Consider the following 25210-nt stretch of genomic DNA (forward strand, 5'->3'; position numbering starts at 1 on the left):
ATTTCATACTTTTAATTTTTGCTTTTAATGGGATAGCGTTAAACAAAACTAACTGCATTTAATTTACAATGCTCAGATGTAATTATTTTTTGAAAATATAGTATTTTTTTTTAACTTTTGTAATTATATCGTTTTTCAAAATTATTAGTGACAAATAATATGATTTTCTTATTTGATTTTCTTTTTTTTTAAATTTCGATTCCCACAAAACCCTTGTCGAAGAGAATGGGTAAAAGCTGTTCAGTTAGAGAGACAAGAAAATGATTGGATGCTTAGCAAAAGCTCGAGAATATGTTCCATTCATTTTAGAGATGATGATTTTTATCTGTCAAAGAAGGGATTCAGAATGATTAAAAAAGTCGCTACACCTAGTTGTACTGTAAGTATTTAAAAATATATTTATATATTGAAGTATGTATTAAAAATTTAGTCTGAGATGATGCATTTAATTTGGTATGGTCGAGATAATTATTTTTTGTTTTTATAGTGTTAAGTGTTTGTGGCATTTAGATAAATTATTTTTTCTTGTTAAATTAATTAAAAAAAATTATTAAACAATTTCAGATGGTGTTTTGAAACGAAATTCCGGTTTTAACGACTTCATCCCCACAGCTCGAGACACCACTTCCACTGTCCAATATAACATCGAAACATAATATCATTACAATGGCTCCATGTAATAAATTGCAAAATGATAAAAACTCATGTAACAAAGAAAATGATGAACAAAGGAAAGAAATTCCTTCCGTAAAGTAAATCGGCGTTTATTATGACGCTATTTTAATCTAATTTATTTTGCTTTCCTTATTGCATAAAATCATCCAACGATTCCAGAGACTGCTGAATGATCCTGCGCAGCCGCGGCACTACGTAACTACCGGCCAATCACGCTTGGTCCCGTGTCGTACGAATATGAGAACCTATTAAGAGCTCTTTGCGACTCAAGTTCCTTCTTTTAAAGGGCGTGCGTTTATTGACTAATTGGTACTAATTTCGAAAGACAATTTCTTAGAAACGCGTCTTCTATGCTTTTTTCGTTCGCTGCTTGTCTCGACTTTCAATACAATCTAATGAGTACGCTTCTTCTAATAAATAATTTAACATGAATGAACGAGCCATGGTTTAAAAAATAAGAACTATTAACTAAAATGTAACAAAAATTATAAGTAACTTAAGTGTAATCTAATACACTGTAAATATTTTAATTCACTAGAGAACTCGATTGCACTTGATTGACAAGTTAACACGAGCTTCGAAAGGAGATTACTTAGACGATCGAGGCACATAATTATCTTACCGAATATGTCAAATAAGCTCGAAAATGCAGTTTATCTCTCCGCCGCATCCGGCAGTGCGGCGCCACCTGACTATCGAGTTATAGAGAATACGAATTTGCAAACTCATCGCGGATTTTGCTGTAGAGTTACAAAAATTTCTTACTGTATAGCCCTGCAGGACGCGTTTGGAACCCTCGTAACTTTAAGTTTATAATAAGTATTTATATAATTCATCAGTTATCTTAGTACCTATAACACAAGCTACGCATACTTTGGGACTAGATTGCGTGTGTATTGTCGTAGTATATTTATTTTATTATATGCAACATTGTTGCGACAATCATTAGGTGATAGGAACGATGCGAGCCACAAGATATCATTTTTTAATAATTTTGCAGTTGTTATAGTCGTAAAAATGTAATAGGCCCGTTTTGACATTTGTGCAAGACCATAGAATGTAACTTGGAACGAAACTGAAAGAAACAATAAAATAAAAATCAATTACATAGTGTTTTAAAAAATACGTAAATTTTTTTGAGACGTTAAATAATATGAAAGAATATATCGCTAATATTCTTTTTGCGCTTACTTTATAGTAGCATGAAATTTATAATTGTTGCGAAACGTTCCGAAAACAGTTACGTTCTCAGTCTATTTTTTTTTTTATACTAGAGCTGTAACCATTTTTTTTACAGAATATCGAAATTAAATATTGTGTAGTTATCTTTACTGCAGTGAATGAGCTTGGTTCTCAAAATGGGTTCTAAATAATGAGTCTGAGTTGATGTATCTGACCAAGCGGCACATGACTAAAGCGTCCCGCGCGCACTGCGCAGTTTTTCGTTCCTCAAGTTGACTGGGCGCTCGTTTAAGTTTGATATACATATATTGTTTACTATTACGTTTACTATTATAGCTCTTCTATTTTGGAAATTAATTTAAACATAGTGATTTGACTCGATTTTTGTGTTTGTTGTACTAACTCTGTTTCAACATGTTGAAAAGTGGACGTATAATCAACAGCCAGTCACGCGTATTGGTTGTGAAGTTAAAGGAATACTTTGAACTAACGAACACTTTACAATACATAATAATATCAATCAAGTACTGATACAAACTTGAATTGATTTATCGTGAGTATCGAGTCCCGAGTCTTATGGTTCCATAACTAGTTACGTCGCGATGACAAATGTCAAAACGGGCCTATTACATTTTTACGGCTATAGTAAATTTCATTAATTAAATTTAAGGGGACAAATATTTGTTAGGGCTAAAGGACCACACTCCGGAAAATTAAGAAATTGAACTACATTAATTGTGTCTACCATTTTCTCGTTCTATTTCTTACCGATACTAGCGGATCGCGCAAATGTCGTCTAGCCCAGAAAAAACGGCGCTATACTGAGAGACTGAGATCAGCGCCGGGTACAATTGAGATTTTCATGGGTTACCCTAAATTAATAACAATATAATAAAAGGGTAACTTTTAGGAAAATAAAACTCTAATATTTACACTACACTTTTATTAGGAAAACACAATACATAGTTCATATTTTTTTGTAACAAAGAGCTTCCCGATATTATAAACGTACATTTTGTACTTGGAAAGATGCACGAAAAAAAATCTATATAAAATAAAAAATAAAGTTACAACAAACTAACATACCGGGATTCTATTTTATCATCTATCTTAAACTCTAATTAATTATTAATTAAAATTAACCTTTTTTTATTATTTAAAATTATATTTATTTATAATTATGTATAGTTCGTACAAGCTAGCACATCCTTCCATACTAAATAATAAATTCATTAGACCAAGAGCTGGAGAACGTTTCGTCAAAAGCTTTTAAACTGGTTCAAGGGGCCATTACATCATTAAAATATGTTAATGCAATTTTTAACAAGTTTTTCATCATACCCACAATTCAGTTTGGTTACACAAGTTCAAAATCTCAATAAGTTAAAAGTTTATATAAAACGTAAGCTTACAGAAAAATCCTATTATAATGTTAAGGATTTCTTTCACGATAAAAAAGCTTGCGTGTGAATTGCTCTAACTTCATAGCATAATATAAATTTACTGTGAGATTAATATAACAAAAAAAAAATTACCCAGGGCGCGTTTGGAACGAACCCTCGTAGCTTTAGGTTTAAGTCGGCGAACGAAGTTATCACCATCCTCTTACGATTATGTAAACATTTATGTATGAACGCTTCATAAGTGCCTGTGATAGGCCTACATGAACAAAGAAATTTTGAATTTGAATTTGAATACCATTTGATTGGTTGTTTCACAAAAACAGTATATTCATTGCTGTTTCGAATAGCGTTGATACGAGCAACGAAAAGATATTCTTTCATTCGTTTTCCGATAAGTGCCGTTCCCGTACCGGTGTAATACTTCGCACAATTCGTGCGCCAGCTCTTAGACTACTCGATTACCATAGTAATCCGCTATATTACATGACGTAGTCACTTGATTTAAGCGTTAGCATACTTAACATGCGATTTGTAACAACTTAGTCAAAATGTGCGTGTTTTTTAAAAGTTGCCTTAAAAATGCATGGCTATTTTCTGTAGAAATATTAAGTTTAATTTGCTATACTCCGCGAAAAGCAGCAGTGTCTGTACGGTGTAATTTATAATATCTTCTTTATTATAAATTACACCTAATATAAATGTATATCAATCTTTATACTCCACACCAAACAAATCTTAGGCATTCAACTGTTAAAACCGGCAGGTAGATTATGTATCTCGTCGTCAAACGTAACTTTTTCATAAAATTAATAAACAAACGTGACGTTTGACAGCAGTGATTGCAAGATTTACGCCTGTCGCAAGATACGTATGAGACGTAAACTCGACAGTGAATAATTTATAAGCCTTTTATACCGTGCCCTGACCTTATTTATCTAAGCCCCTTTAGTAAAGATCGAGTTTATTAATTTGTTCGTTTAGCAATCACCTTTAGGTGCGTAAAAACATTAGGAGTATAGCCAATTAAGCTTGATTTTCATGGTATATCAGGGAATTCTGCAAAGTAGTTCCAGCTTCTATAACATATGAAATAACGACTCTAGGATTTCATTTTTGCATGCTGGGCCCCCCGGTTGATTTTACTAGTACTTAATTTTAACCTGTTTACTATTCCCGGGTGTACTAACAGAGTTATTAGCTTTTCCAGATTGGAAACTTGACATTAAAATAAACAATCCATGCATTATTAAGAACAACTTCTAAATAAAATCAAAATAAAATATTATCATTGTTATTATATAAAATAAAAATAATTTAATAATACGCGAATAATTCTACTGATATACACACACTTTATTAAAAACAAAGAGTCTTAATTTTCAATACAAACTAAGTCAATTGAAATCAATACAATCATGCCATTATTTTAAATAACACAGGCGTTTCCCATGTTTGTTTACTCGATTAGGGCGAAGCAAATGAAGGGTGATGTATTTAAAAGTTATTGTAAGAATGTCTGGTGTGTACACCATTTTTTCCAACTTGTCTTATTATGTAAAAAAACATATTCATCTCTTTACTTTGTAGTGTAAAGTATGGTTTTAAAACAGAAGAAAAACAAATATGTTGAAATAAATAAAACCAATTAAACTAAAAAGTTAATCTTTATGAATGTATTGTTTTCTTTTTCTTTATATACACTAAAAAGTAACTGAGAGATTGTTTACATAGTAAGACATGTAAGTAATATTGGAGTGTATTATTACATACACTCAATCCCGCATTCGAGCAGCGTGGTGGGTCAATCCTTTTCCCCTTATTGCCTGAGAACACAATTCTTAGGCTCAGCGAGCTTGACATAACGTTTTTAATACAAAAATCAGAAGTACAGGATTTGCGACTATAACGCTAGGGACATTCGGTCCATTTTACTTTGGACGATACAGAGTTGAATACTTGAAAACTACTTCTCGATTGCGAGGGAGAAAAACTTGTATTAAAGCCACTGTGTATTAATGATGAAAGTCACGAATAGAAATAGAATATCGCCATTATATTAAATTATAATACGGGCAAATCATACACTCTTATATAATAACCGGTCAATGTCCACTAAAAAGGTCAAATCGCTGTTGACAAGTGTATATATTTTTTGGTAATTCAAAGCCAAATATTTTCATTGAATTGCCAGCAAAATACTTTACATACATATCGTGACTACGCCTGGTGGCCATGGTACATTGCTGTCCAAATTTTGATATCTTTGACACCTGTCAAACTGACGTGCTGGGCATCGTGTGATCATTGTAAGAACATGTGGTCTTTTTGATATTAGCATTGACCTAATATTAACATTTACAATTACATTATTAAGAATTAACATCACGTTAAAATATTAATTTTTCACATTGCTAATATATGTTAGTGTTTAATCAATAATTACAGACGCCTAGTTCAGAAACTGTGAAAAGAAATCAGAGAGTTTAACCAGTCCACTAAAGGCCTTTTATTAATAAAATATACAAATGTCAGATAAAAAGCTAGTTAAAAAAATATATTTACCTAATTTGTTTTAGTAGTAGTATATGTTGATTTTCAAACGATTTGCGATGAAATATTTTTTGAAAATCAAACATACTTTCAGTGTCCAAAATTTTATACAAAATTAATGACCAGTTAATTATTATTATAGATTACTTTTCCACGAACTTATTTCCAAGAAAACGAAAAACCATCCAACACGACCCCGCGGCCAAGGTGCTAACTAAAATTAAAAAGTAAAATCGCGGTTTAGCTATCTTACAGTTCAGTTACTCTCAACCAAGCTAAATTTGGTGTAGTTCTGTGGAAAAGTTTCAATGCACAATAACTCACAATAATGTATACTGTAATGTATTAACGCTTCATAAGTGCCAACTTGACATAACAATAAATAATTTTTGAATTTCAGTTTAAATACTATTTATTTTTCTACTAATTGCTAATATTTAGTAGAAAAATAAATAGTTAATAATTGTTGCAATTCAATTAGGGCTTTTCCGTCCGCTTTTATGTCAGGTATAAAACCAATATAAAAATATTTTTTTTTGCATGTGATTGGATATTTTATATCGCGGAAAAACAAAATAGTCGCGGGCGATCATCGTATATTTGAACACAGTTACACGCAGAATGCGAAGGATCAAAACTTGTGCCACATATAATGACAAAGACCAGATTAAAAGAATGGTGCTCTTTCTGTTGTTTTTTTAAATTCTTAAACTAAACTAAATTGTCTTGTCTTAGAATAAAGCTATCTTTTTTCATTGGGCACATTGTAACAAGGATAAAATAGCTTATAGAACAGTAAATTTAGATTAGTTTAATGATTGCACAACAGAATTAGCACCAATATATGATCGTATTTTGTTTCACATTCATAATTTTGAAAACGTTATCTTTAACATAATACCTGCCAGGGTTGATGACAAGGTAGAATGGAAGCAGCCAGCCTCGCTCTCATCTCCCGCAAGATAGCAAAATGATTGTAAATGTTGATGTTGGAAAAGAGCAACTACTGAGTTTCTTGCCGGCTCTTCTCGGTAGAATCTGCTTTCCGAACCGGTGGTAGAGTCTCACAAACATGCATACTTGACGTTTCAAAAGTGCTTATAAAGTAGGCCTACTTTAAATAAATGAATTTGAATTTGGTTGGTCGGATGATCAACGATTATATGTCGACTTGCCTACTGTAAGATAGCTAAACTGTGCTAATTGATAAATTAAACAAAAAGTTTGCCCTACCATCACGCCGTGGACATAGTCGTCGCAGGGAAAGCCTCTACGGTTTTGCTTTCTTTAACTTCAGACTCCTGAGTTCCGTTCACTTCTGCAACTTCACTCTCCTTCTCCGCCCCCTCAGGCTTCATATCTGTGTCTTTCTCCTCTTTGGAATCCTTGGAGTCTTTAGAGTCCTCGGTGTCTTGACTCGACGTGTCCATGTTCTCTTGTGACTCTTTTTCGGACTCTGTTTGTTCTGTGTCTTTTGTTTCGTCTGTTAGTTTGTCTGTTGTGTTTTCTTTTGGTTTATCTGAAGAAAAAAACAATCTTTAATAATAATCCATATTACATAAATATATTAGAAAAGTTATTTCTTAAATATAGTTCAACGGGTACATACCACGATAATATTTTTAGATTTGTCGATATTTCGACGCAGTTGCATGGATCCAGTGGCGTGCATTTCATACATACACAAAAGCACTGCCTACCCTAAAATTGATGTATAACTTATTAAGGGGCAGGACTTTTCCATTTTATGCCATTTTCCTTCTTTATGCATACCCTGGTCAAAAACCGTGTGCACGCCACTGCATGGATCGTGGTCAGGACGGGACTCAAATATTAAACGTTATCGTGGTATGTACCCGTTGAACAATATTTAAGAAATGTTGATTAACCACGAAAATCTAGACAAGGATATCTGGTGTTTGCGGCTAGTCAACAGATTTCTTTCTGACTTCTAGCTCAGCTATCGTAATCTCAAATTTTAATCGATTAGATCAGGACGCCTGTAAGAAGTTTATTAAAGTGTTAATAACTGAGTTAGCAATATGCGAGTTAAATCAAATAACGCAAAAAAAAAAAAAAAGACTTTCTCTTTGAATCGGACTTTTATTCGCCTTAGCACAGCAGACTAGTTTATGTATGTAATGGGCACTGTTGAATGGTTTAAAAAATTAAATATTAATGAACATTATAATAGTTAGTGCGAAAAGTATGTCATTTCAATGAAAATTATAATCTTGCAAGTGTAACAAACGAAGGCTTGCGAAACAATTACCGTTGGCTAATAATGTATCGAGATATATGTTATTTTTTTAAATTCCACTACAAGTTAACCTTTGACAGCAATCTCACCTGGTGGTAAAAGATGATGCAGTCTAAGATAGTAGCGGGCTAACCTGTTAAGGAGTATGGTAGTCATACCCCTTATCGGTTTCCACGCGACATCGCACCGGAACACTAAATCGCTTAGCGGCACGTCTTTGTCCGTAGCTTGGTATCTAGTCTCGGCCAGAGCCTGCCACCAGATCAGACTATAGAAAATTCAGAAATTATAAATTCTTGAATTGCCCATGGAGGGAATCGTTCCCGGGACCGACGGGATACTAAAGATTCAACGCGGAAATTAAGGGAACTACCACTAGTGCAAAAAAACTGTACTGTAGTGTTCTGTACAACTAACCTGTTTCGTCAATCTCCATAGGCGTCTCTGGTTCTTTCTTCTCATTACCATTCACCTTCTGAAATCAAACACAATTAAATTTATTATTATTATTAAAAATTTGTGCTTTATATACAATGCCATTTAATTGTTAATACATTTATTAGTTCAATAACAACTAAAATACATTAAGAATTATTCTAAACCAAACAGCTTTAAACTAAAAGGACATCACAAACATAAACTATTGTATATACCGACCACCAACTACTTTTAATATCTATAGAGACTTTTTACATTTATATGTTACATCACCATCGAAACTGTTTCAAATAGATTCCAATAGGAGCGCTGGCCGAAAACTGTAGAGGAATTTAGGTTTCATATATATTTCAGTAATTTTTTCTCTAATGTCACCGTGCAAACGTTAAATTAAAAGTTGGGTGTCTAGACAGATTTTCTACCTACTATTGGATCGCGTATAAGTTAACAGCGATTTGTATGCAATCTAGTTACGATACTGGGAAATAGTCACTGGCGATTACAGAAATAGGTTGAACATTTCCCACTAGGCACGCAGGAATACAAAGTTTAGTTCAATGTAATCCGCAAAAACCATGCACGTGCGCTTTGCGATCGATGAGCCGCGCAAAACATTATTTATTTAGATTAAATCGATTTTGTTACTTCGGTTTAGTTCGAACAAATTGTTTCTTGGTTCTCTTTTACCGGTTTCTTGACAGTGTGCACGGGGAAAAATGAACTTAGAAAACACGCTCGTGTGCCCTCTCTCCGCCTTGCTTATAAGTGCGAGATCGAATACGAGCGGTCAATCAACCCAGTCAACGCTCACACAAGGTGACCATTCATTAACAGGTTAAAGCGAACTTTAGACAAACTAAACCGATACTATTATAAGTTTCCGATACTAAAAATAACCGTTTTTCCAATTTAATAACGTAGTGTTTTGATAAATCAGCATTATTTATTTTATTTATTAAGTATTTATTAACTTTACTGGAGATTTTATTAATTTTATACCATCTGCATACCCTCTATGCACGCCACTGGTCGCCGCCAGCATCAAATTTCGGGTGCATCGATTTTGCGATCGTCTTTCAAGCGTACTGTTCATGTTATTTCATTTGCCTTTATTTATTTCGTTTAAGTTAATACTTTTGTTTTCCTTCTATTTTAAAACATACTTTACACTAAAACATTGTATACATAATAAGACAAGTTAGAAAAATAGAATAAACGTATATACTATTTCTATATAATAATATTACTTTAATAATATTTAGTATAGGACAACTTTAATCGAACTAAATTCCATATCGCCTTTACCAAACACTGGAGCTAATCCGTACAGAACCATTCGATTGCCAATTCAATGCCATTTAGTCGGTTTTTCCACATTCTTAAGGTGCTAGCGCGCACCACGAGTAAATTATGTCTACACGTTATCTCGTCTATCGATTTAGAAAAAAAACATATAACGGGTAGAGATAATTGGAATGCGTTATATTATATCGAATTACTACTATTTACCCAATATTGTTAACTAGGTCATCATTATCAACCCATTCGAGTCGGGTCACTATAGGATCTCTCCGAGTGAGAAGTGTCTCGGCCGTAGTCCACCACGCTGGCTAAGGGCGGAATGGTGAACTTCACACTTCGAGAACATTACGCAGAACTCTCAAGCATGCAACCTCCTTCACGACTAAAGCAAATAATGCTTTAATTGATTCAATTAAAACTAGTTATTCTACCAACATTGGTCTGAGAGTGGTTTTTGAACTCCATATTCAAAGTCAAATATTTCTTTATTAAAATAGGCACATAGATGACACTTTTGATGTGTACATTACACGTAAAATATGGTTAGAAGTGAGTTGATGGCGATAAATAAATTCGTAAACTTAAAACTAAAGCTTCGTAGCTTTAGTTTTAAGTTCCAAACGCGCCCTGGTCTAAGAAGAAGCCCACAACAAACTTAGCCGGTTTTTTTTGTTATCACCATCTCACATTGTCATTTAAAATTATTAAAGAAGCAACCTTAGAGCAATATATTTTGGCCGATTACCTAGATTAACGTGCCTAGAATCGTATTGCGTTCATAACTTTTTCGATATAACATAATGCAGACCAATTTTCTCGACGCCTACAGATCTTCTGTGTAACTTCTTCTTCTCTGACCGATACATTAGCACCAGCGTGTGAAAAAAGCCCAATTCACACATCTCTAACCTTCACCAAACTATACATAAATTATAGTAATGCTTGGAACCTAACGTCGGCGTCCCTTTTTCCCAGTCGTTGACAGTTGCGAATTTGACTTGGTGGGTTTTCTCTTTTTCGCCTAGATACATATATGGAGAAAACAAATTATATAAATAAAGCGAGTGGTGTATAAAAGCGTAATGATATAAAAATAAAAACTTTAAATTCATATGACATTAAATACTTTCGGGGTATTATTAGGAAACATCGTTAACTATGGACTTCGTAAGAAGGCTCAGAGTCACTCAGCGCGCGATGGAGAGAGCTACGCTCGGAGTATCTCTACGTGATCAAATTAGAAATGTGGAGATCCGTAGAAGAACCAGAGTTACCGACATAGCTCAACGAGTCGCGAAGCTGAAGTGGAAGCTGAGTTTAAACAATATATTAAAACACATTTAACAAATCGTGGTTACTACACGATTGATGAATTCCTTAACGACAAGGCTGCTTGGAAGCAGGCCACTCCGCTCTCATCTCTCACAAAAGTTCTCACCAGTAAAACCACACTGTACTATTCCGCCGTTATGCCACGTTCATGAATTAGGCCCTTCGACTCAATCGCCTTACTCATCAATATAGTTCAACAAAAACACGATTGCGTCTGTCTCCACGTTACCAAACTAGATGGCGCCACAATATGATCCGAGATAATGACATCGCGCTAACGAAGTTTTCACACAACTACCAGAGATATATTTTTTATTTCACTAAAAGTTAGCGCTGACTGCACTTTCACGCGGTGGTAGGTGATGATACAGCCTAAGCAGTATGGCTAATAACGGGTTAGCCCGCTACCGTCTTAGAATGCATCATCACTACTGTAAACAATACATTATATGAAAGCAGCAATCGCGGTGGACTTGCTGTCATTTACAGTTTCATTGTCTCTAGAACGCTTCATCAAAGTCATATTAAATTTAAATTTCTTAGAAAAAAAAAAATAAAGAACTTTTAACATCCGTCTATAAATGACAGGAATGGAGTTAAATCCGAACTTACAAAAAAAAACCTTCCCAATAGATAAACCTTCTCTTTTTTGATGGAAGCTAGTTTAAAAAAAGAAAAACAACACTACACAGCATATACAATTTGGCGGAAATGCGGACAGCGGACGTGAAATGAAGATTTCCTTGCGTAGGATATTGTCTGTGGAATTCTGTTTTTAAAAAAATATCCTTGTGCCATGTGGCGACGGCAGATATAAAGGATATAAGAATATAGTTGTCACCACCCTCCGCTTAACCCGAATGTCACACGAGGCTCATTCAAAAAAAAAATGTGAGCTGTCACAGAAAGCCAGGCAGATGTGAAACGTTGTTTTATTTCGGTAAGAGAAAAAAAAAGGTATCATTATATCGCTGAAGTCTTATTTTAAGACTAGTAAGTTTTATGCATAAAAGAACAGTTTACGACCGGAGTCAGATATAGCGTACTGAAAAGATAAAGCATTACAAATTTGTTCTGCAAAATAATGACTTTTTATTACAGTTTCATTAAAACAAAAAGAATTAAAAAAAAAATATTTTAAATTTAATAATGTATTTTAAATCGCAACAACTCAACTACGTATAGAACATATATTTTATCATAAAGCGTGGCGATACCGAAAATACCGATACTGGAAACCAAAAATCTTCGCCTTGGTCCATCAATTGTTATTATATAAAAATATAAAGGGAAACGTATATGTCAGAACTCTCCCCGTACAGAAAAAGTTTCCCACTCTTTCACCAGATGGCTCTCGTAGTGTTTTACATCGCGGTAGCGTTTTGCTCACGCCAAACTATATAAGGTCGCAGGTATAACCGCTCGTTATACAACTGCTCTAAATAAGAAAGTGTCAGTTAAATCAGGCCCATTTAATAAGTATTGCAAAAATTTTTGAGAGCCGTTCGTACTTTTTACGAGGCTTATTAAATGTTTATCAACTTGCATCAAAACGAGTTTTGACACGATACTAGCGATGCCCAACGAGAGGTCGTGGTTTTTTTTTTTTTTTTTAGTAGAGTAACAGTAATACATTATTTTAGTGTTCATATTGTGTGTTTTATACGCGTCAAGCTTATCGGAGGGTCTCAAGAATAAATAAAATAAATAAATATACTACGACAATACACACATCGCCATCTAGCCCCAAAGTAAGCGTAGCTTGTGTTATGGGTACTAACATAGCTGATGAATATTTTTATGAATATAATACACAAATACTTATAATATACAGATAAACACCCAGACACTGAAAAACATTCATGTTCATCACACAAGCATTTTCCAGTTGCGGGAATCGAACCCACGGCCTTGGGCTTAGAAAGCAGGGTCGCTGCCCACAGCGCCAATCGGCTGTCAAGAGGAATATTTTTTCCAGTTTTAGCAGATGTTTAGCAATTTTTAATCGTAGCGTAAATCAGCACGTTCAACCAACAAAATTCTTCAGTTTTATAATATTGTCATTATTATAATAACACTTTTTTTTTTAATTATTACTCAAATTTTGCATTTAGATAAGGTCTAGCCTCTTAAGTTTATCTGTACAATAAATTACAGAAAATTTACGAGAAAAAAAAAACAAATAGTTATAATATTTAACGCCTTTAATATCAATTCGCCCGAGCTATCGCTCAGGTACATAATTTTCGCCCTTTTAGAACTTTTTGAATTCATTTGCATGGAAAAATGAACATGCTTCTTTCTATTTAATATTATTTAAGGGTGATTCCTTATGAAATATACTTATGCATATTATTTCATCATTCTGTTGTAAGTTGTATATAGGCGCTAAATTGTATACGTTGCGTTTCTTTTTTTTTTGGTGTGTAACATCTCTAGGTAAACCTGATTTTTGGCGTGGCGATGCTTCGCCACGCTAAATGATTGAATTTTTGTATTTCGTATGTAACAATAAAAATGAATATTAATTTTGTTTATAAAACAGTCACTATTAACCGACTTACAAAAAGGAGTGGTTATCCATTTTGTTGTATTTAATTTTATTTGTAGAACAAATTCTGCAATAACTTACAGAAAACAATTGCGATGTTTCACATCTGCCAGGCGTCCCGTGACGTCTCACACATTTTTTTTTTGTCTCTTGTTTGGTATGAAAGTGTATTCATTTATCATTAACAGCCTATAACAATCCATTATTGGACAAAAGGCCTCACCCAACGGGAGAGTTTTAGCAGATGTTAGTAGTAACAGAGAGTTGGTGACAACTGTACTCCGATCTGCCGTCTCCACACGGCAAAAGGATAATGTTTTTTTAAAAGGTCGCTTTTCGGAATTTTCCATATTTTCTATCAAAGTCATATTCAGTTCATTTATTTAGTAGTTGCATATTTTTGTAAACTTGTACAAACTTTATTTACTTTTTACTTAGAAGGTATATTTAACTAAAAAAATCTACCATGTTTTTCTATACTTTTGTTGGGGTGCAATAAAAGTGATTCTATTATTTCATTCATAATGTTTAAAACGCGAGGCAAAAACGACGTTGTGTTATAAGTTTGACTTGTCTGTGCGTGTCTGTCTGTGGTATCGTAGCTACCGAACGAATGTACCGATTTTGATGATGTTTTTATTGTTTGAAGGTGGATCAGTCGCGAGTGTTCTTAGCTGTTTGATGGAAATCGGTCAAAGATGGCCATGGCTACAAAACGGCAATTTTTTTTTTAATGCAAGATCGTGACTACTAATAATGTATACTATATACTGAAAGTAGAGTTGTTTTCTAATTTATTAACGGTAAACTGATGATGGTGTTCTCACCTCGGGCGTGTCCTCCGCAGCATCGGCGGGCTGCGCGCTGGAGGTGGAGGATATTTCCTCGTCCTGCTCCTGTTTCTTCTGCCGCTTGGTCGGTCTCTTCTTCTTCTCCTCCTCTACGGGCTCCACTTTCTCCTCTTGGGTCTCTTTCTCCGGCGTCGGTGTCCGCTCCTTTTGGGGGTTTGGATCCGCCTAAAAATATATGGATAGATATTCATTTTTTATTCGCATCGATTCGGTTCTTAAGTTGAGATTATCACTAAGTAATCACTACTTGGTGATTAAGTACTGAGGGAACAATAAAATATGATAATAAACTCACAACGAGCAGGACTGTGTGTTGACCCCCCGCCGACACGTGCAGGGGTGTGTGATCCTGGTGGGTGACGCAAACTGCACTGGTGGGTTCGGCCGCGTCTTGACTACTGCCTGTACCCAGCTGCCCTTCGCTGCCCATGCCCCAAGATAACACCTCACCTGAAAAAAGGCAATTTAAAAATAACTAACTAATGTGTGTATTTGTACGTTTTGTCTATTATTCATTATTATCGTCAACTCATTACCGACCCGCTACAGGACACGGGTTCCAGAATCCCTAATTCCGAGACTAAATTCTCTACCTCACCTGGAAAAAAGCAATTTAAAAATAACTAACTAATTTGTGTGTATTTACATTGTATCTATCATTCATTATTATCGTCAACTCATTACCGACCCGCTACAGGACACGGATTCCAGAATCCCTAATTCGGAGACTTAATTATCTCTCGTCTAAAATTAATAGATCGAGAATAATAATGATTTTTATAATTTTTATTAGTGTTTTACTTAAACTTGGAGGAATTATCAATTTTATAAATTTAAAAAGCATATAATTTTTTTTTTCAATTAACTATAAATAAATAAATGATGTGAAAGGCATACACTAATTTCGGGAAATTAGTTAGAAAGGAGAGCCGTAGCTTAATTGGAGAAAGAGAGTCGCAAATGAAATGAAATATTTATTTTGCTAAATATGGGTTAATTATTGGTGTTTAGGATATAAAGTTCCAACATATTCTGTTAATACATTAACATGCAAAATTTAGACATTAAGATTTGGTTTAGACATTAAGTCATCTTAATATTAATCTTATTTGTTTTCAATTATATAAAATAATGTTCTGAGATTTATAGTGTCATATTAAATCATTGTATTAGTTATTTAATCACAATTCTAAGTTTGAATGTCAAATAAATGCAATTAAAATTAAATTAAATTAAATTAATTTTTTTTAAATTAAATTAAAAAAAGCAAGTTTAAATCCTGTCGGTTTCGAAAGGTTTTTATATGCATTTTAAATTTAAAAAATTAATTATAATGATTTAAGTCATATCTCTGTGTGGTATTTTTTTAGCCCTTGAGTGCAATCTCATCTGGTGTTAACTAATGATTGCAGTCTAATATGGAAGCGGGCTAACCTATAATTGCAGTTACATTAACCTATACCTCTAATCGGTTTCCACGAGACATCGTACCGGAACGTTAAATTGTTTAGGATTACGTCGGAAAGGTGGTAACTGGCCACAGACAAAACCTCCCACCAAGACCTGACCAGAGAAAATTCAGAATATATAAATTCCCAAATTGCCCTTGTCTGGGATCGAACCCAAACCTCACACTTAAAACCACTGCGCTCACATCTGCGCCAGGGCGGTTGTCAAGACGTCATTTTACTCATAAGCATTACTCACCACTACTCATAACGGCGAAGGAATTACTGGTGCCAGCAGCTATGCTGATGCAAGTTTTGTTTTGTAATTTTGGTATTGGCTCCAAAATCTCCGCGTCCCCCGCCCTGTCACCTAACCCTAACCTGAAAAAAAATTAATTAATTGTATCAGTGCACCAGAACCTGTTAAATCTTTATAAGGTAACTTTTAAAGCCGATTGGCGCAGTGGGCAGCGACCCTGCTTTCTGAGTTCAAGGCCGTGGGTTCGATTCCCACAACTGGAAAATGCTTGTATGAATATGTATGTTTTTCAGTGTCTGGGTTTTTCTCTGTATATTATAAGTATTTAAGTGTATCATATTCATAAAAATATTCATCAGCTATCTTAGTATCCATAACACAACACAAGCTACGCTTACTTTGGGGCTAGATGGCGATGTGTGTATTGTATTAAAGGACTTGACCCGCCCACTTAGTGAATGCCACGCATTACTTACAACTAGAAACTATCAAAATCGGTTTCGAAATAAAATAAATCGGACATTCAATCGACGCAATTATCTCACATCATCATTTAAACCCATAACCGGCCCACCACAGGGCAGGGGTCACCTCCCACAATGAGAAAGGGTTAAGGCCGTAGTCCACCACGCCGGCCCAGTGCGGATTGCTGGAATCCACACAAATTTGACAGCATTATGTAGAACTCTCAGGCATGCAGGTTTCCTCACGATGTTGAAAGTTCGAATCCCACGCACCTCGAACTTTTCTAATTATGTTACAATAAAATATTACTATTGTATGTAAATATTAAGGCTCCTTGCAATTGTATATCAAGGATTTTTTTTTTTTAAATACTAGCAGAGGACATCTATCGGTTGATATGATGATGATGACTGTGAGCTGTCAAAAAATGATCATGTTAAATTAGACAAAGCATAAATAATAAATAAATATACTAACAACAATACACACATCGCCATCAAGCCCCAAAGAAAGCTTGTGTAATGAGTGCTAAGATGACTAAATAATATTTTTTTTTATAAATCATATACATAACAGTCGCTTTACATTTCTTGGCCCTCAGCGATCCACCAGAGAAAATGTGCTAAGAATGGTAAAGTGTAACTCCCGCAGTTATTCGGAGTCCTTTACTGTAAAAGCGGCAACGCTGTGGAATGCACTCCCTGATGACATTCGAAGCTCTAAATCCATTGCGATTGCGACATTGTTACTATAAACATGTTAATACTATATGTGTGTATTTATGCATATATATATAATATTATTACATTAATTATTTTATTTCATTATTTATAAATTTTTTTAGAATTGCAATTTTCCGTCTTTCATTGCCTTATTCCATTAGTTAAGGTAGCCTGGAAGAGATCATTTTAATTAATCAGACCGCCTTTTGCACATAATTTATGTTAAAATAAGTTTTCCTTTATTATGCAATAAAGTTGTTTATAAAATCAACCACACTGAAAAACATTCCTGTTCATCACACAAACATTTTCCAGTTCTGGGAATCGAACTCACGGCCTTCATGTCGATAATGAAAAAAAAACTCACCGTCCATACTCGCATCGTCCAATAGCGTGCGCTTTGCCCGACTCGTCCACGGCTAGCGAGTGGTGCTGGCCGGCCGCGACGCCGTTCCAAGAGTTGCCGGCGAACGCGTCGCACTCCGCGGGGGAATATAGCGCCGTTTTGCGCTTCTCGCCCGTTATACCTGCGTGCAAAAGAATAAATATATCAGCATATCGGAATACTGTCAAAAACTCAGTCGTACGAGTCAGGGATATAATAACGGAAAACGCATGCATAATGCATTATTAACAGTATTTTTATTGTTACGTTACAAATTAAAGTAGCTCTTGGTATGGTAAAGCGATGATAGCGCATTGGGCAGAAGCTCGAATTCCCTTTCGGGGGGGCCTTTCGAATCCCAAATTTTTTTGAAAAATTAAAATCAAGTGACTCCTGTCACTTTATCAGGTATATAGCGTAGGTACTATGCACGTGTCGGTCTTTTATCTTCAATAGGGTTGTCATGAGTAAATTCTTGTATGTTTTGAATTAGTTTGTATGGAAAAATACTTATGCACCCTCCAGCAGTATTTCGTAATTTGGTCACACATTGTATAGAGGTATCTTATATTGAGGTTTCACTGTAAAAGATTATTAAAGACTGACCAAGTTGTCCATAGTTGTTGAGCCCCCACGCGAACATTTTGTCTTTGTTCGCGTCCAGCACGAAGGTGGCGTGGTATCCGGCCCAGATGCGGGACGCGCCCGCCTTTAGAGTTACTTTAGACGGAACCAAGAGCGCACCTGGAACGCATTACAATACAGGGTTAAATAAAAAAATAACAAAGCTGTCGGCCTCGTAGTTTCTACCATTAAAACTAACAACTTATGTTATACGATTTTTCGAAATTCTGTATTAATTTAATTTCATCAAAAAATTCATAAATCTAATATGGTTTATTAATTTATCTGTAAAATAAAAGTTTTAAGGTGGACTACATGCTTACCCCTTTCTAATTGTGGGAGGAGACCCGTGCCCTATAGTGGGCCGGTAATGGGTTGATATGATGATGATGAAAGTTTTTATGATTCACACAATAGGATGTGAATACTTACTGAATCCTTGTCTAGCATCTCTGGACGCAGACCTTTGTGACAGCCTGCCTAGTTGTCCTTGCTCACCGCAACCCATTGTGTACACTGAACCCGAAACCTGTAACGTAAAGTCGTAATTTTTCCCATTTGCTTATTATTTGAACACATGTTTAAGAGTATAGATGAAATAATAAGTGGTTTAGAGGAATGCAAAGAAAAGCTTTTTTTAAGGCAATAAAATATAACTCGCTTCAACAATGAAGGAAAACTCTTCAGCTTGTGAGAGATATATTTATGGATAAAGGATTTCATACTCACTGATAACATTACTAGGTGATCACCACCAGAAGCTAGGGCCACGGCTGGTTCACCAATATCCACTTTCACTGGCTCTTTGCACGCTTTACCTTCCCTGCCACGGACTACCAGACCCATGCTTCCGTGTGAATCCTGAAAACAGTCAAATGAGTCATTTATTAAATAGGATACCATCTTCATTAACATCTTAGACAGAAAGGTTGTTGATGTTTTTTTTATTCTATTAGAAGTTAGCCCTTGACTGCAATCTCACCGGGTGGTAAGTGATGATGCAGTCTAAGATGCTAGCGGGCTAACCTGTTAGTATGGTAGTCATACCCCAATCGGTTTCAACGCGACATCGCACCTGAACACTAAATCGCTTAGCAGCATGTCTTTGTCGGTAGGGTGGTAACCCCTTTTCAGAGGGGAGTCCCACATAATCTCCGTCCTGCCCGAAGGCCGGAGGTAGCAATAAAGCTTTTCCATCACGCCAAAAAAAAAAGTTTGGTAACTAGCCACAGCCAGAGCCAGAAAAATTTTGTCGGAAAAGAGCAACTGCTTCGTTTTTGTCAGCTTCTTTTTGTTAGAATCTGCCTTCCAAAACATTGTGAGTCTCTACAAACAGACAGACTTGGTTATAGAGTAAGCCTGCTTGAAATATATAAATGAATTTAAATAATTATTATTTCATATAAAGCATCCACTACATTCGTTAACTTTAAACTAAAGCTACAAGGGTTAATGTCTAAGAAGAAAGCCTTTTTTATGTCATCAGTAGTTAGCTCAGTTAGAGAAAAGAAAGAAGAGAAAGTATATATCGTTTAAACATTTATATTTCGACTTTTCCATGAGCTTACTTTTGATTTTAAACCTTTTAGGAGAGGTCTCAAAGATATCAATAGTAGTTTATTTTAAAATAGTGAACAATTTCCTTCAAAAGAATTACTTATTAAATTGAATTACTTATTTGACGGCCGACTGGCGCAGTGGGCAGCGAACCTGCTTTCTGAGTCGTGGCCGTGGGTTCGATTCCCACAACTGGAAAATGTTTGTGTGATGAACATGAATGTTTTTCAGTGTCTGGGTGTTTATCCGTATATTATAAGTAATTCTGTGTTTAATATTCATGGAAATTTTCATCAGCTATCTTAGTACCCATAACACAAGCTACGCTTACTTTGGGGCTAGGTGGCGATGTGTGTAATGTCGTAGTATATTTATTTATTTATTTATAAAAAAAAATTGAATACATACCCTAAAGGCTCCCCAAGCATAAACATCCCCATTATCAAGCAGAGCTGCTGAATGTGAATCTCCTGCTGCGATAGCCACAGCTGGCTTAGGCAGCGATACAGCTTTGGGTGTCCCCTCGTCCTTTTCATTAGTTGTTGTTCGTCCTAATGCACCTTCATCGTTGCAGCCAAAGGTCCAGATCTGGGAAATTCAAGGTTATTTCTTAAAACCCTGTAAACAAGGGAGGGGAGGGGTAACGGGAGGAAAATTTGATGATTGATATTGATGATAGGTATAAAAAACAGGTAAAAACAATATCTACAACATACCAATCTGTCAACTATTTTGTGCTATAAACAATATGGAAGATGAATCTTCATATATATATATTATTATGTTGATTATGTCTTAAGAGCTTGACATGAATGCATTTGAATTTAAATGTTGGAAAAGAGCAGTTTCTAGTCACCTTCTTCATGGTAGAATCTGGCGTCCAAACCGTAGTCACTATGAGCTATGACTAGCAAAACTAGCTAGTAATAATATATGTTGTATGAACCTAATTTTGGAATACCGAACGTTAAAGCAATGATAGCACATTGGGTAGTGGCTCAACTTCACTTTCGGGGGGGGCTGGTTTCTAATCCCACTAGCTGGACCTTCACCTTTTCTTAGGACTGGTCCAGCTTGGTGGACTACGGCCTTAACCCCCTCTCATTGTAGGATTCCCGTGTATTGGGCCGGTAACAATATGATGAAACCCATGGTGGTTCCCGCATGAGTGATTTTCACATCCATGAGCTATGACTAGCAAACCTACTCGAAAAAATATCAATATATAAAATTATATATTTTAATGATAATTGTATGAACCTAATTTTGGAATACTGAACGTTAAGTGTACCTTTCCGTCGCTATCCAACGCGATGGTATGCATGCCCCCCGCGTACGCGTCAACGATCTTGTTCCCCAGGGCGGCCACGTGACGAAACCTGCAAGTGAGTAGTAAAACATCTGGTTACTCAGGTTGGGGTGACGTTTATTTTTAGTTGCCTAATGGCTAACAAGTTGTTTAGCTTTTTTTGTGTTCTATTTTTTTACAGGATGATAAATCGTACAACACATGATTGATATCTCGTGTTGTACGATTTAATATACTTATACAGAACATCTAGTATGAAGACCAACGGAAAACCAAATTTGACCCAGCACATCTGGTTATAGACTCTCGACTGATTGCACATATTAAAATAAAAAAAATGATAATTAAATATCAATTACATACATTTATCTGTAAAAATAATAAACCTCTGTGTTTAGTTAGTCATGCTCAAGTCAGCATAGTAAAGGCTATGCTTGGAGCATCTCTACATGATCAAATAATAAATGAAAAGATGAGAGAATGGCTACCCTGCACTGGTAGTCCACAACAAGGTGGACAGGCGACATCAAGTGTGTTGCAGGGAGCTACTGGACTTAACAGCACAAAACCATGAAATTCTGAACTCTGAACACTCACTTGGTAGTCTCCATGACATCTTCTCCAAGTCCCAGCTGACCAACGTCTCCTTGTCCGCATGTCAACACAGAACCCCTCTTCTTTGGGGCAGTCGGTATCTCCAGCAGGATTGCTGCTGAAGGATAACAGAATTTGTTAATAACATAAATTTAGCAATACATGTCTGCCGTCTCTATGTAAACCTTGTTATAAAGAAATTCAACAATTTAATGTTTTTAATTTACACATTATTTGGTCCAGAATTACCATAAGAAGCACTAAACAACAAAATTACAAAATTGGTATGCTAATAATTTTAGTGACTTTTATTAGCGAGTGTTTGTAACAAGTATTGTGCACTTGTCTGAATTATTGTTTTCATTTTATCTAAGAACTTTTGTATCCTTGTCACAATAATCAGTGACCTCAATAAACCTTGATAATGGATGCACAGCTGACATTATGGTTGTCATCACCCATTATTTTAAAGTACTGAACTTTTTAAAATAATTATCCCTTGAAAAAGAAATGAATCTTATCATTATCAGGAATTAATATAGCAACTGATACCTTTCCGACTAGTATATAATCTGTGATAGTTGGTATAGTTGGTAAAGCGTCTCTTGGATGCTGAGTTTGATCCCTGGAAAGCACCACTGACTTATCAGAGTTATATTTTTAAATTAAATTCAATAGACTTTAAATATCACATACTTTAACGGTGAAGGATAAACATCAGAAGTTGAGCCCAGGTCTCAACAACACCAGGTGGACATGCTGTATTGACCAAAGATCTCATGATGTACATGATAAAACCCACCAGGTGACATCACAAATTGGGGCTCAGCGGTTATCACATAATTGACCCCATATATGGTAAAATTTTTATTAGATAGCCTACTAATTATTAAAGGATAATTTGTATAATAATTAAACAATAACTAATGTGAATGATGAAAAACTTCTAAATTAAATTAGAATAAATAAGATCATTCTCCTTATTTCAGTGTCTCCTATATTATGAAGGCCTGTTTTCTTTGTGGACAATATGGACTTAATAGAAGACCCTAAGGCTGCCTAGAAGAGATCGCTACTAAGCGATAAGGCCACCTTTTGTATCCATTGTTTTTTTTATCTATTTGTCGTGTACAAATAAATTATATAAATAAAAAAATTAAAAACATATGGACTTCTGGCAGGTTACAATTTAGTTGTTCAATTCGTACCCTGCATACAAATTGCACAACTAAAACCACACATGAAGAAACATGGAACTGCATGGCATTTCTTTGTGATAAGTCATTGTAGCTAATTCTTTGTAACTAATTACTATTTAAGGCAAGAATGCAATTTTAGTAAAGTAATATGCACTATGTGGTATGTTATGGGGAAAAATTAATATATTTATATTATTTAACGCAAGAACCAAATCTCAGCACAATATGTACATACAATATTGTATTGAGTATGAGGCCATTTAGAAGTATTAAAAAATTACATCTGTTGCTCATTTATTCGCATAATTCTATGATTTGTTAATGTATAAATAATAGCAAATTAACTTATTATGTAGTTACATTATCACCTTGTTGCTAACGAACATAAATACATTACTAATATGCATTGAATTGTATGATTATTTATGACGTTGGCGCGTTAATAGGGTAGGTAGTTTATTTTCCATGATTTATCTCAAGACTGATTGTTAATATTGCATAAAAAAATGTACTTAAACTAGTGTTATCAATATCAAAAATGCACCTATAGCTGCGATATTTAATTTTATATCATTCGTAATCAAGGTCATTAATACAAACAGAACTAATATTATGTGAAAATATAATGCCAGTTCCATGTACTTTGCTATGCCGCGATCATTCCTGTAACCTCAAAACATTCCACTTAGAACACGCTTACGTAATATTAGCGGCATATATCTAAATCGCGGCAACAATTACCCTCGTTGCGTGATCGAAATGGTAGTCGCAACATAAATAACATGCCTCCATGTGAGGATAAAGCCGAAAAGGCGCCAATAACATCGAAAGTGTAGGCGCATTATTTCCCGCCATCATGGTTTGACAGGTCATTGACGTCGCATAGAAATGCAAAGAAAACAAATGAAATATCGTTTTATAGGGACTGACCTCCGCGTTTTTTCTTGTTTTTGGGTGCCGATGATGCAGTGACAGCAGAAGTTTTGGATGCTGTCCGTTTCGTGCCTCGCGCCGCCGGCATTTTGCCTGCAATATTGCAAAGGACGCGTCAGTAAACACGAAGGCCTGGGGAGCGCGGCAAACGTTGAGTCGTCGAGGGCTTTGCACCGATGACGTTTTCACAGCTTTTATTAATTACATTAGCGTAATTTTAACACAAATCATTGTCCTACACTAATAACAAGGCCACGGTTTCAAAGGTTTAGGCGAAGCGCAGATAGGTTATATTATGCGTTTGTATAGGCACTACACTGGGGACAAACAACGCATCCGAAACACAAGAGCAAACGTTGTCCAATAGCGGAATAATTTACTTACTGTTTTATTACGTAATAGAATAGTAATTCAAATTACTCAAAATGTATATGAAATTACTAAAGAATATGAGATGACGTATTATTTCAATAGAGTGCAACTGCCGTACATCTCCAGCTCCACTCGCTTCGCTTGGCTAACGCACCATAAACAATATTTTTTTTAAAGACCAAAATGTCTTGTGATGTCATCGGCGATACAGATTATAAATAGCAACAGAGTTTAAATATGTATTTGTGTTTTACCTGTTTTAGAATAATAATATTTATTTTTTGAATGTTTAGTTTATTTGATTAACAAATTGTCGATAAATTTATAATTTAACAATAAACCTATTAATAGCTCGCGAAAGATTTTACTCAGTTGGAGGCCTCGTGGGGGTATTCGACAAGCTTGCGCATAATGGCAATTGTTGCGGCATCTGCATCAGCTTAAAATGAGTTTAATAAAAATGCTTTCGCTAAGTTTGTAAATTCTATTTTATTCCGTATAGTACTCCTTTCACATTATTCGGGGCGATCATTAAATGATGGTTTTCAATGCTAACAAATTCCCAATACAAATTGATTTTTTTATGGACGATATACGATGATTATAAAAATCGTTTGATAATGATGATGACGACACAAACGATAAAAAATTTGAGCTTTAATTTCTGTATTTACAAGTTTGGGCGCAGCTGATAAAATAAGTAAATAATTGTTATTTTTTCTGTTGTTTCATCAACGGCAATTTATTTAATTGATACTGCCATGCCGCCGCGCTGCCTACCTTACATGCAGGATGCTTC

General features: G+C 35.1%; 1 protein-coding gene across 4 annotated transcripts; it reads right to left on the reverse strand.

Moving 5' to 3' along the window:
* Nucleotides 1-6860: 6860 nt before the first annotated feature.
* Nucleotides 6861-24561, reverse strand: LOC120634913 (regulator of chromosome condensation). Of its 4 annotated transcripts, none has more exons than XM_039905802.1 (15): nucleotides 24424-24561; nucleotides 24037-24132; nucleotides 21911-22025; nucleotides 21296-21383; nucleotides 20413-20592; nucleotides 19177-19308; nucleotides 18880-18976; nucleotides 18430-18567; nucleotides 17806-17965; nucleotides 16252-16373; nucleotides 14840-14994; nucleotides 14521-14709; nucleotides 10765-10831; nucleotides 8488-8545; nucleotides 7198-7329 (listed from the first exon to the last, which is right to left on the reverse strand). In XM_039905802.1, exons 2-14 carry the CDS (start codon nucleotides 24125-24127, stop codon nucleotides 8532-8534), a joined length of 1548 nt encoding a protein of 515 aa, XP_039761736.1. In that variant the 5' UTR covers nucleotides 24128-24132; nucleotides 24424-24561; the 3' UTR covers nucleotides 7198-7329; nucleotides 8488-8531. The 4 variants fall into 4 exon arrangements, 3 of the variants coding, with proteins under 3 accessions (XP_039761735.1, XP_039761734.1, XP_039761736.1); XR_005659263.1 differs by having other exon boundaries at nucleotides 7272-7329; nucleotides 10760-10831; XM_039905801.1 differs by lacking the exon at nucleotides 10765-10831 and having other exon boundaries at nucleotides 6861-7329; nucleotides 21911-22022.
* Between the last annotated feature and the right edge of the window lie 649 nt (nucleotides 24562-25210).

Source organism: Pararge aegeria, chromosome 25 (assembly GCF_905163445.1).
Source record: "Pararge aegeria chromosome 25, ilParAegt1.1, whole genome shotgun sequence".
Taxonomy (NCBI): domain Eukaryota; kingdom Metazoa; phylum Arthropoda; class Insecta; order Lepidoptera; family Nymphalidae; genus Pararge; species Pararge aegeria.